The 13,917-nt window shown below is 36.6% G+C and overlaps 1 protein-coding gene across 1 annotated transcript in view; it reads left to right on the top strand.

Moving 5' to 3' along the window:
• The first annotated feature begins 495 nt into the window (after positions 1 to 495).
• TINAG (tubulointerstitial nephritis antigen) overlaps positions 496 to 13,917 on the top strand; it is a 44,087-nt gene continuing 30,665 nt past the window's right edge. Inside the window, exons 1-5 of the mRNA XM_027644904.1 lie at positions 496 to 990; positions 5,251 to 5,314; positions 6,357 to 6,446; positions 7,519 to 7,633; positions 12,781 to 12,904. Coding sequence (XP_027500705.1) covers positions 621 to 990; positions 5,251 to 5,314; positions 6,357 to 6,446; positions 7,519 to 7,633; positions 12,781 to 12,904 — 763 coding nt within the window. The 5' untranslated portion in view covers positions 496 to 620. The remainder of the gene's footprint in view (positions 991 to 5,250; positions 5,315 to 6,356; positions 6,447 to 7,518; positions 7,634 to 12,780; positions 12,905 to 13,917) is intronic.

Here is a 13,917-nt window from a genome sequence, read left to right on the forward strand (position 1 = left end):
ATCACCTGATTTTTTCTTAATTTGCCCATAGTAAAACAGTGCAAAGTGAAGCATATAAGGCTAAGCTAGAGCACTGGAAATAAGACTGAGATGGGGGATGCAGGATAAGTTTACTGCAGTGATGTAACCCTGCTTATCAGAAAGGAAAATGTAGATAAAATGCAATCGAGCAGTTTTTAGTCATATGGAGAATATGTTGGTTATAGGTATATGAAAAGAAAGAGAGCTTCCTTTGACACCATATACTCATTCCTCACACTGTTTTGATTTTAGGAGTTTAAAGTATAGAACCAAAATATTGGACCATGTATATTTTGCATATTCTGAAACTTTACTATAAACTTACTCACTTGGAAGAGAATGCACCCAACATTTCATAATGACATATACATAATTATGGCTGTTTCCAGTATCTCTGTATCTTGGCCAAATAAATCAGTTTACAACATATCTGACTAATAATTAACACATGTGGAATCTTCCTAGAAAACCATAGTCTGCAGCTTTCTGTTCAGATTTTTTTCTGATTGGTAACTGAAGGTACTACACTACAGTGAATGAACATTTGACTATAAAGTGAAGGACAACGAGCCTCAAAAAAGACTGCTAGAAGCACAAGAATGTGGCTCAAAATTCAGATATTGCTCTTATATTGCATTGCAAGTGAAGTTTGTATGGCAAAGCAGCTTGATTCTAAAAGAAATTTTCCCGGAGGACTTTACTCTGTAGAAGACGGCGGTTTTGCAAAGCGGAACAGGACTAAAAGGAATCTGTACCAGGGAAGGTCCTGCATGGTACGAGGCTGTTGCACAGGAAGAGATGATGACTGCAGCTTTAATATCGTCTCTAAAGCAGCTATATGTTACTGTGACCAGTACTGTACCTCAGGTTCACCTGGCCCTGTAGACTGTTGTGCTGACTATTGGGATGTTTGTGACCACCCTGTTGAGCCCACCAGGTCAGATGAGCCTTGGCCACCTCCAGCATCAGGTAGGTAGAAAGAAAATACTCAGTTGACTTTAGCGCATCACAATGAAAATATACATGAAAGTAGAATTACTGATAAATCTTTAAATTGTATATATCCTGAAAGTGTGACTAAAGACATAGTGGACAAAGACGCTGAAGCATGAAACTGGACTAAGAATTGTGCTTGCTGTTACTTCTTTGTCTCTAGGGACATATTTTTAGCATTGGTTTCATTATATTTCTCTTGGACAGAACCTCTGCTTTACTTGAAACTTCTCAGAGAATAACCTCATGGGGTCAAAATTAGTGTAATCTCAACAACTTCAATAGAGCTTCATAGATTAAAATGAGATTAACAGCAAGCTCTAAATATTTGTATCCATCAGTACAAATAAATTGTCAAGAAAACTGAAGGTTATCCTGTATGATACTGCTCTGAGGTATTCTGCAATGGTTTTGATCCAGCGTAGCTTTCCTGTAGGACACTATTTTTCCTGCAACAGCTCAGGTGAGGGAATAGTTGAAGGGATGTGGTTAGAACAAAAATTTCTGACATATTTTAGTTCCTTACTAGTTAGTTTGCATTGTGAGTTCCTCCGGCACTACTCTGAATCTAATTTTTTTTAGAACTAGAGATTGCAAAAAAATGATCTGCAAACAACTGGTCCTTCCTTGGCTCCTGCATAGGCCAAATCTCTGCTGGTGAGCAAAATCTAGTATTGTGGATTTTAAGACTATGTAGCTTCTTACTGTCAGTAGACCAAATCTGGCTGAAAACATACCAAAGCTTCAGAAGTCTAAAATCAACAAAAATACTACCATGACATTTTAAAATTAACTGTTTCTTTACAATAATTTTGCTGCTTGCATTCCAGCATTCTTCAAGAGGTTGTGCTCTTAGCCAGGCATAAATCTGCAGCCAAAATGTGATAAGTGGGAGCAACAGAAATGCTGTAAAACAAATTTGATTTTCCAAAGTGTTTCTAACCATCTAAAAGAATGTTCTGTGATTCTATGTAAATTAAGACATTTGTTTCATATTTATTTGATGCAGTTGTGTATATTATTTCCAACAGGTCATGGGGTTGTTGTTGTAAGCTCTACATAAATATGTAGCTGCATTTCTGCTCCAGAGTTGACAGCCTGCAAGTCTCCTTTGGCAAACTGTCTCATGGAATTGAATCGCTATACAACCTGCAGCAGTTTGCCATTTGGGCACTGCCTTAAGTCTACCTCTCAAAGGTAGAAGTGTAACAGAATGTTTAGATAAGGCAGTAGGTGAGGGGTAATATTTTTACTGCTTTCTTAATCCAATTTTTTGCATTTGTGTTCACTGTTATGTAACTCCTGGGCTGTACATACCTACCAGAGGTAACAATTATATTTACTCTATTCAATCACCTTTATTTTTCCTATAGATGATGTTATATCATTATTTTGCATGTCATCTCAAAAAAAATATCCCATTTTTCTGATGTGTAAAACAATAGAAAGTCTGTGTTTTTTAAAATCTGTTTATTGGATATTTATTATATACGTAATTTAGAGGGTAAAAGGAGAAAAATAAATCCAAAATACAGCAAGAAAAAAAAGCAACAGACAAAACCAACTCTAAAGGAATTTTCTTGAACAGGAATGTCTGAGAAATTGAAAAAAAAAAAAGGAGAAACAAAAAGGACTGAATACCTGAAGACTAAGCAAATTGGGAAACTTATTTAGAAATGACATTAGTATATTAGTTGACTTTTAGCAACTGACACTACACATCTGCCTTAGGCTAAGAATTATTTAAGTGCCAGAAGACCATATATGCCAAAGTACTTCTTATCTGGAAGATTCTGATCTTTTGGTTGCCTGTGGTTTTGCTTTCAGAGCTTCCTGAGTAATATTTCTTTAAATAAAACAATAAACTAAAGTGTTTTACATGGACTGGAATGTACAGCAATAAAATTGCTCAATGCTTTATTTCTGGATCCTCACATATTCACTAACTTGGTGTACAGTAGAAACAAGCTATGCTGTGACTTCTTCCACGGTCATGCACCATGCTGAGGGCCAGTCTTGATTTAATTATGTAGAACTGCTTTGACTTTGCCTTTATGAGTCCAGTGTTCAGTATACTTCAATGGGTTTTGTGTATAATTTCAGAAGAAAGTGCACATTCCTGCCTTAGGTACCAAATAGAAGTTTGGGATTTTTTTATTAGTAGTATTTTATTGTTTGCTGTTAGAACAACTGTTTGAGTTTTATCTCTGGACTGTATTTATTAGCTCTTTTGTCTTTTTGTTTCAATTATTCTGATGGTACGAAAAGCCCTATCAGAATCCACACACTGGGACTCACCCTGTCAATGATGTAAAAGTGACATCCAGAGAGTTTGCTAATCACTTTAATGTGAAAGTCAGGATCCGGCCTTTGAGGGAGTAAACCTGAAGACATTTCCCTGACAGAAATGCTCACATCAATATTGGAGGCAACTATAGTAAGAGCCGTAATGCTATCAGAATGCTGGACTGGGAAGGAAGTCACCATTAATCAAATGCTCTTCTTTTCAATCATGATTTTCACATAATAAAATCCTATTTACAAAGTCATTAAGCTATATTCAAATTAATTAATTTCCCACTTAATATATTAATGTTCAAAAATAAAATATTCAGGGCCAGACAATCTCATGTTCTCATGTGTCTTTTATCTTAGATATCTCTGCTCTCTGCCACTGCTGCTGCAGGCAGCACTCCTGGCCTTCTAAATATTAATTTGACTAGGCTAAAGAAACTTCATGGTGTTAATCTTTAATTCCCTAAGCATACATCATTAGAAAGCTGCTTCTCCACTAGTCTAGGTTTGCATCTTGGGCATGGGCAGTGAGCACTGCCAGCAGAGCTCTAGTGAGGCTCTGTCTTGTCACTCAGATGCTGCATCAATATTTCTTTCCCTCTGTATTTTGGAAATATCTTGCTTAAGGCCTCCTTCCAGCTACTATCTGATGCCGACTTTGTGGCAGACTGTGACAAACTGAAACTTTGGTAACCTGCTTTGAGTATTCTCTGAAAAATACCTCAGATCTTAGCTGAAGTTGAATTAGAGCAGACACTTTGGGCCTCAGACTGCTTAGGTGGGATTTATTTCACCTACATCTGTGCTAGCTACCAGCCTGCCAAATGACCAACAGGGAAGGACAGACACTTAGAGTTAATTAATCAACTCCAGTCTACTTCTGCACATTGTTATAAAATCTAATGGGGCTTAGAGTGCTTATTTGTCTCCTGCCAGTGAAGCAAACATATGTGTATGTCTGGGCAGACAAATTCCAGCCCTTGCCATGAGAAGGGGATGGCCTTCCTCTCATTTGCGGTGGGAAAAAAAGTGTGATATCATACAAATTTGCAAGTCAACAGTATGTTACAGTTTAAACTTCTTAAAAATGGAGAAGAAAGGAGAACTTGGGGATTCTGATTCCAATCCCTCCCAGTGGGGGAGGGAACATGATCTCTGTAGGCTCACATGTCAGAACAGGCTGGAAAACAAAGACCCATGAGATAAATGTATAATGTTTGTTATTGACTCAATCTAAAGCCCTCTGCAGGCATTCTGAATCTTTCTTTTACTGGAACTTGACAATCAAATGCACTGATGAAACAGTTTATGTGGAAGACCGTAAAACACACACAAAAACTTTTCTCAGTGAAGTGTTATCAAAGAAAAGAAATAGAAGGGACGTATTTGTTTGGAAAAATCATCACTCAGTTTAGGTTTTATACTGGGTTTTGGAGAGTGTGTGAAACATACATTTGCCTTGAAATAGAATTGATCTCTCTGTTTTTCAAAGAGGATTATTCTGGCAAAGAAAAAATTATAATAGGTTTGGAATATTCACTAGGTTTTTAAATTCTATACTGGAAAAACTTATTTCTACTTCAGTTGCCAAATAAAAAATAATTTTTATTAGAAATATTTTCTGTTTATTACTGGAAAATAACTTTATGTGAAGAATTTTTTTTTATTTACATGTAAGATAGTATATTTTTCAGTGGGTGTTTTGAATCTGATGCTGATTTTATTTATTATGAATGATAATGTATTTGGTAAAAAATTCAAATACATTAAACTGCCTTCATTACTTGGAAGAAACTGGAAATAGATATTGCCGACTTTCAACTAAATAACTCAAGCATATTTCATATAACAAATTAATTCAATAGTAGTAAGATTTTTTAGTAATTCACTTCAAATATTATTTTTATGTCATTTTTACTCATCTATATGTTATTTTGGCAGGTTGTTATAAAGACGGTCGATATTACAGAGAAGGAACAATAATTAAAGACAACTGCAATTCCTGGTAATGTTTCAGAGAACAGCAAATTGAATTTTATCTAGCATATGTCATGAAACAGGAATTAAGGTAGAGAGTATCCTTAAATTCACATTAAAGATGTAATCAAATCAAAATGGCTGGAAGAGCAGTGCTAAATATCAAGGTTTTGTGAAAATAAATTACAGCCAACTTGGAACAATGGTAAGAGGGAAACCAGGCTTTCTAATCAAGACATGAATATTAGACTATTGAAATCTCCTCCTCACTAGACTAATTCTGTTCCTGCTCAGTCAAACCTGAGTCAAAATGGTTTCAGGCTAGACCTGGCACTAACCCGAAGGCACACGAGACAAGAATCATTAAAGTTTGTGAGATTATTCCTCTGGTGCCTTGCTTTTTTTTTTTTTTTTCATTAGTAATGAGACCTTACATTATTTCAGAAGGGAAGGATATATATATGTATATTTATGTAGGAAAGGGTTGAACTTTCCTACATCTCTTTCTTTGCCTTGGGACAGGAGCAGACAGTGCAGACAGGGGAGCTGAGCTGCCAGCTGTGGCAGTCAGTTGCCTGAGCTGCCTCCCTGCTTTGCCTCTTCAAAAACCAGCCCTGCACCTCTAGTCCCAGGGTATCCCAAGGGGCTCCAGCAGCACTCAAACAGAGCCGGGGGTCCCACTGTCCTGACTTTAGCCCAGGGTCCTTGGAGCAAGGTGTCTATGGCCACATGGCTCCTTTCTGGGTTTCCAGAGTGAAACTTCCTCATAATATCTCAATTTTGAGGAATTCAACATCGACGATACAGGATGTTGCCTTTTTCCCCCGGTTTTGTCTCACAAAGAAGGAAGCAATATTTTTCAAATATGACCTTTCCACAAGCTGTAAACTTTCCCACCTTGTTCCAATTAGGATTCATTAGGTAATGAAACAGGAAGAAGTGGCATTATGTTTTCATCAATACTATGTGACAATTATATTGCTTGCACTTTTTTTTCCCTTCCGCTGCTAAAGTGCACATTTCTCTTTTGACAATTCATTTTTTGCTCAATGATATTCTTGTCCTTTCAGCAAATGTTTCAACAGTCTCTGGAAATGTTCAGCAGATGTATGCCTTGTTCGCCAAGACTTAATTCAGGGCATCAATTCTGGAGATTATGGGTGAGAACCCTTTTATTATAATGTTTTGTTATAGATCACTGTATTACTTGCTGTATGTATGTGCAAATTACAAATTATGCAATCCTCTCTGCCCCTTCCTTCTCCAGTAACATTACAGCAATTTGACAGCAAGTGCACATTTCTGAAACTTTCCTAAATAGCTGGTAGATTATAGAGTTTTAAATGCAAAGATACTGAAAGTCTCGTGCTGGTAAGAATTATTGTAAACATCTATCTAAACATTCTCCAGACTTAGAACATTTTTTTTCTCTCAAAACACAATTTATATCATCTTCCCTTCTTCTTCACTTTATTTATTACTTGGGATAAATATATAAAGTCATTTTTTCTCCTCCCTTAAGAGCATTATTCTACATAACAGGACTCTAGGTAGCGTTGGAAGAGGAGAAAATGGGCCCAAAGAGGACCAAGAAATCAGAACTTTGTGGGGCTTGTTTTTCTTGCTAAAAGTCTCATTTCCCCTAGCTAGTGCACAGGGATAGGGACACTCCAGTATTGGATCTGTGCCTTGGGAGTCTGCTGACTGTTTACAGACAGAGATACAGGGATTGCCTCCCTATGATCTGAGGTGCTAAATTCAACAATGAAGCCTGCCCAGATTTCAAGCTGTGATGAGTGCTGAAACAGTTTGTACTTCATGAGAGACACTCAAACCAACTGAATTACGATAAATACCTAAGTAAGGCACCTGGTGCCTTCAATCTCTTTCTTGTTAGTGGTGAACAGTGAGGTTTGCCATAGGATGGTTAAGCCTACCTGAGATATGACTCAGCTTCTCCAGGTGCTTGCATTTTCAGTGACTACAGGGAGACAAAGAACAATGAGGCTTCTTCTCCTTTGGTCAAGATGAATCCCATCTCCTTGTTCTTCATACATAAGCAGGATAGAAGAGAATGCTCTCCCCTGTAACTCAGCTCTTATCCAATAAAAAATTTCATAGTGTTCCAAATGGATGTTTTTGTTAGTTGTACTATTATAAAGGAGTAATGTATTAATTTGAATGATATCTCTAATGTGGGATTTATTTGTTTGTTTTTTGTCTATGAGGAAGATGGAAAGCTGAGAACTACAGTCAGTTTTGGGGAATGACAGTGGAAGAAGGTTTCAGAAAGCGCCTGGGTACCTTTCCTCCATCTCATTCTTTGCTGAATATGAGAGAAGCTCCTGTAAGTGTCATGTATACTTTTTTAATAACTTTATCACAAGGGAAAATAAATGTGGATGATTATAAGAGTATGATTCAGGGTTTTGATATGAAATGCTCCCATGTTGTAGTTCCCAGAATAGTTCTACAAGTCATAGAGTGTCTGGCCTTATTGATGAAAATTGAAAAAGGAGTAAAAGAAAATATTAACCACTATGAAGCTCTGCACCAATATTAGTTTATCATTATAGTTTACTTTAAGATGGCTCCATACTATCCTCTCCATTTGCTAATAATTGAACACTTAGCTGTAACCATAAAAAAGTTCATTAAGGCTAACAGCTAAGACTAAACAGCAACCTTTGATAGAAGCTGTGAAAAGTTTTTTTGGGTTTTGAACAAATGTAAAGAAAAATTATGGGAATCGTGACAAAATGAAGTGATTTTCTGCTACCAACTTTTTAAACCTTTTCACCATGGCCATTTTCATGACACCTAAATTAAATTTCCTATTATTTATTTATGCTCAAATTAGTTCTGAAGCAAAGCAAATATACTTTAAGTTATGTAGGTAAGTTAAGCATTTTAAGAAAAAATGCAAGTTATTGAATCCAGAGTGGATTTTTCAATGCTTTGGACCAGTTGGTTTCTTTTTTGGAAGACACAATTTATGGAAATCACTGACCATAAAAAGAAAAACTAACTAGCTCACCATAGTGAAATCAGAAAAATTGCAAGTATAAACAGGTTTTTATCTTTGGCTTCTATATAGTTCAGACAAGTAATGCCACTTAATTATCTATTAAAAGTCAATTGTTGATCCTTGTATATATGTTGTGGCAGAAGGGTTCCACATCATGGAAGGCCATGTGAGGACAGCAGTGCAGAGCTACTAATTGGCAGGGAAGTTGGGAAAGAAGGGTATGGCCTCTGCAATAGTTTTAGCAATTTTAACCCTTTTTCTTGATGCAGACTCAGCTTTTGTCACACACAATGTCAGCTCCCTGCACCAGCGTGGTGAGGCAGTGGGCTGGGACCCAGATTGGCCAGCTTGATCAAAATTACACTGTGAAGCTCCAAATTTCCCTGATTTTGTCCCCTTCTAGGAGATGGTTTTCTAGAAGAACATAATATTTTTAGTGTCCTTGTGCTGCCTCAGGAAATTTCCTATAATTTGCCATATTTTAATATTGCACAACAAAATATAAAAATTACAATTTTCTTCACTTATAGGCAGCTCCATATCTGCTGTCATTGCACAATCCAACAGTTTCATAGCATGGATTGGGCTTACCAGGTGTACATCAATAGATTCTTCCAACTGGCAAAACAGCAGCATCCATAGAGTTCATTTCCAGGTATTTTTTAAGACAAGTATTTTATCAGATTTTCAGAGACTCTTGACCCTTCTTCTCCTTCCATGAATAATTTTTTGTCACTGATATTTTGTGAAGCATACTATCACATTTACAAAGTCCTAAGTGATAAAAAACTAGTGAATTTGGGTGAAAATGTTTCTATTAAGCTTCGCCTGTCACCAGGTGACAACGCAGAATGGAGTAAAAGAGATATGAATAATGAAATTCAGAAATAATGACTTTTTAATATTTTTCAGGGACACTTTCCAAGCCTTAATGGCTTGACCTTTAAGTGACTTTGTTGAGTACTGATTCATCTGCAGGCCAAAGTACTAGTTACTTACTGTGGATAAACTGGTACTAATTAAATATTCATGCATTCTCTGGGATTATTACTGCCTTTCCTATTTTGCAAGTGAGAAAACTGGAAGTCATTTGCCCAAAATCACATATTAGTTGATAAAAACGCTACAATTAGTGTTCAGGAGTCTGGGGCTTGTAGCTCTGCTAATGTAAAAAGAAAACCATAGCTATCATTCATTAAATACAATTTTTTTTCCCCTTTAAATAAAATCCATTTCTTCAGCATGCTGCTAATCTACTATTTAAGGAAAAAACGATGGCTTCTGGTACGTAGAGGCCTGTTGTTCTGATTATTTCCTACTATCTTTTGGGGTAGCATTGAAAAAAGCATTTTTGTGTAGAAGGGGTTCCTTACTCAATTGCATGAAAAAAAAATATTCGAGAAAGTTCAGCCTTTGTGTCTTAACAACTTCACATCTACAGCCCAATCTTAATTCTCAGCAGTGTTGAAAAGTTTGGATGTGGAATAGTTGTTTCTTTGACTGTCATATCAAATGGCAAATACAACTTCATAACATTAATTCAAATTAAACAGTGTGACAGAGCTACATTTCATCTTAGAGAAAACACGAGCTTTTTGAAGTTGCTCATAGAGCTTTTGAAAGCTCTGCTATCAACAAAAGACTATACCTGCTCAATAAGGTGATGCTTATGGCAGGGAGGGAAGTTTAATATGGTGGCACTTCAGAATACCTAAAAAACAACGATATAGAGCAAGAACTTAATCTGAACTGAGGACTCTCTGTTGCAGAGTACGGTTAGACCTGAACATAGATCAACAGCTAAATGCGCCACTAAAACTCTGATTCCTGACAAAGCTGAAGCTCCTCAATCTGAGAAGGCATTTTCACTGCAGAAGATAGTGTTATCATTCTTGAAGTTCTATGTAGCACAAGAATAACCACCACACCTTTAAAACACACTGTGACACGTGTTTCATGGTATTCTGTCAGTACATGTCCTGGCAAGAATTGCAATGGTGGGGTCTGCACCCCCAGCAACACCTAAGCGCCATCTTAGAAGAAAATGAAATACATAATTCAACAATAAGGTACCATTTTTCATTAAGTATCAAAGAACTCGTAAAGGCAATGTGAAAGTAGAAAAATATAGTAGCTGTTCCACTCATATATGTCTTTTCCTAGTAAAAGATCTCAGCAGTGGTATTTCTCTTGCAAACTGAAGGTCATGTATTCTCATTTTGTCTTCACAAAGCAAGTGATATCTGGAATCTTTTTCCTACCTTAAGAAAAAAAATAAAATTCTTTCCCTCAGAAAAACTATTTCCACATTTGGAAATTCAGTTATCTTTGGCCTTTTTTCTCTGATAGGTCATCTAACTTTTCTGAAGTTGAAGTTCGAGTGCTCTTTTGTGTCCACTTACCTTCCTGCTTTGGCCAGACTGCTAGGCTTCACTGTAGAGTACATATGAATGTTTAAAAATAGTTCACCAGTCATTTTGCTGATTGCCTTGCACTGGCTGATACTGGCCCATGGAGCATACCTTGAGAAACAGTGGTCTAGACTTAATATTTGTCACAGAGCAGCAGCACTTCTCAATAAAAGGGTAACAGTTTTTCAGACAAAAAGCCAATGTTTCTGGCTACAGGTCAGTCCTGGATTTATAAATGACAAGGCTGAGGGTTAATGAGGGATTTGTTCTGGGATTTACAACACGAGGTTAATAAATACATTGGCAGTAGTTCAGGAATATATAAAGTAACACATTATCACAGACTAAAGATCTGTTTAGAATTTTGCTTTTCTCGACTGCCTCATTTGTAGCATTTTAAGCAGCCATTACCCACATAAGTGTGCTAAACAACATTTACCAAATTTTGCTTGTTTACTGGTTGGTAGTGAATAGTCTTATCATGTAAATGAAATTCTATTTGTTTGGGATTTCTCTTACATGTTTAATCTTCAAAGTAAATTTTGTGCTTGCGTCTGCTCACTAAAAATGAACATAATGATAATTTACCAAGTTATTCTTTAAGTTAGACTAGACAGCTTGCAGTATACTTCAGTGGATTCAGCACTCACAGCTTGCATCTAACCTAGTGAACCTGGAAGAACTGGGTCTGGGCATACGCACAGGCTTATCAATCTGCCTGTTGGGGCTGTATCCCAATCTAATTGTACCTGAGGTACAAGCTTCTTTTTCCTTACCCACTTAGCTGTGAGTTTTCTATGGCAAATCCAGGTGAACAAGCTGGATGGAGGCACTGCTGTAACACAGTGGGTGCAACAAAGTGATCTTGATACAAGCAAAGTGGTAACATTCGGTTCCCAAAAGAGTTCTGAAATAATTTGAAAAGAGCTGGCCTCAAATGTTTCAATCATCTCAGTAAAAGGTATTTAGTTTTATAAATCACATAAGCAATTTAGAAAAATGATGCATCAAGGACACCCAGAATTAGAAGATAAGTAAATTGAAGTAAAATAATAAAGGAATTTGAACAGGATAGAACCCATTGTGCTTCAGGGTTTCAGCCTGCTTATGAGAAAGAATCATCAGTGAACATTTTGCTTAGGAACAGATTATCATGTTCTGAGCATTTTATTTCCCTCTGGAGTTGATGCTATCAACAATTTTTTGAGACAAACTGTTTGAATGGGCTAATAATGCAATTCTCTTTGGCCATTCCTATTTGCCTTCACAGCAAAATCAATCATTCCATAAATTTCCTCAGGTGAAAAAATGGGTCAATGGCTCTGATACATTGAACACAGAGCAGACTATTAGCGGTTGTACCAGATGGTTCTTGCATATGCAAATATTTATTCAAAGCTTGGAGGACTTTGGAGGTAAACATAAATTAAGGCTGAGAGATGAAGGTGTCAAAAATGGCTGGCCAAATGGCTTTAGTGAGCAGACTATGAATTCTTATCAGTTCTCCATCAGATTACAAAGCAGAAGGAAAATCACTGATTTTTGTTCTGTAGTGAGAATAAGTGCTGAAGATCGAAAAACCTCTGTATAAAAGACAATCCAATGATACACTGTACCAATGCCTCTCCCCTATTGATTAAAATTCCCTACCTATAGACACATGTCAAGGAGAAGAGGGTAATTGAACTTCACAGCTATTCATAGCAGAAGGTTTTTCTTTCGAAAAATTCCAGCTGGGTCATACTTTGCATATTTCATAGAGAATTGTTGTTTGAGATAAAAATCCGAGAGGAACTGGACAGGTTATTCAGGTTGGCAGTTATGGAGCTCAGCTTTCCAGCTCAGCTAGTGGAGTGCCAGAACTCCACTAGCTCTCATAGGGGTTCAGCATCCAGTCATGGGGTAATCACCTCAGAGTTGCTCGGGAAGCCACAGGTGTCAAGGCTTTAGGGTTCCTCAATTCAAAAATTTAGAATTTTATAAACAAAATTACTGTAAAATTTAATATAAAAATATGAATTGAAGCATATACAGATCTTCTACATTTTGCTTTAGGGAAAGTCACTTCCAGAAGAAAAGTTTCCTGCAATTTTTTCAGCCACTTATGAGTGGCCTGAGTGGATTCATGATCCTTTGGATCAACGAAACTGTGGAGCATCCTGGGCTTTTTCAACCGCAAGTAATATGAATATTTTCTCCCTTTAAAAGTATCACTGATGTTAGATGTGTAAAGTGAATAGTAATTAAACAATTTCAGCTTGCTTTTCACTCTTTATTAGCAAGTAGGAATATTTGAAATTGCTGCAACTTTCCCTGTATATTGTCCCAAATTCTTAAGAAGTCAAAGCTGCAGCTCTTTGTTTGATTTTCATAAGATTGCGTAACATGGGGAGAATTTTTTTGTGACAGAAAGTAGAAAATGAATTGATTGATGCACTTTACTGTAACTAGTAGAGTAGCTTTTTTAACATAAAAAATCTGCATCCCCTGTCTGTGCAACTACATGCTTTACTTGAAATCTTAAAACAGGTAGGCTTCAATTTCTTTATATGTATTTATATATTTCTGCATTTAACAGTGTCCAACCCTTGCTACTCAAATAAATTGGGTATAATACTTTCAAATTTTATGAGAAGAAAGGCCTTGAAACTGCTCAGATATTTGTGGAAAAAACAATCTTTCAAATTCTGTGAGCAATGTCAGTAACGCAATTCAACCTCATGTGCTACAACCTCTGGTTTTATGAAAAGTGGACACGATTGTCACTTTCACCAAAGAAGTTAAAAAATCAGCTAGGTACATTTTCCTTGCAATAAATCTCAGTGTGTATTGGGATATATAAAGCTAGAGAAAAAAATTATGCAATCAATCTTTATGACTTAATTTGGCCAGTGGGTCCTCATTGGTGCAGGTTGCTGTAACTGCTTCTTTAAATCACAACAGTAAGAGAAGGAAAGGAGCATTTAGGCCAGCTAATCCCAGCTCTCTATAAAAGTCAGACCGAAAACACTTTTTTCCCTGTCCTGTCCACTGCAGACCAAGAGAGCTTTTAAGAGCTCTACTGACAGATTACTGTGGAGATGTACAGAGATCACTGAGGGAAAGACTTCCCAGATATTATGTCTAAATTTTCCTTTTCATACGTAAATCTTTTAATTTTAATTCACATTGTTATTTTCAAAGCTAAATATT

The sequence above is a fragment of the Corapipo altera genome, unplaced genomic scaffold (genome assembly GCF_003945725.1).
Source record: "Corapipo altera isolate COAL_440 unplaced genomic scaffold, ASM394572v1 2, whole genome shotgun sequence".
Taxonomy (NCBI): domain Eukaryota; kingdom Metazoa; phylum Chordata; class Aves; order Passeriformes; family Pipridae; genus Corapipo; species Corapipo altera.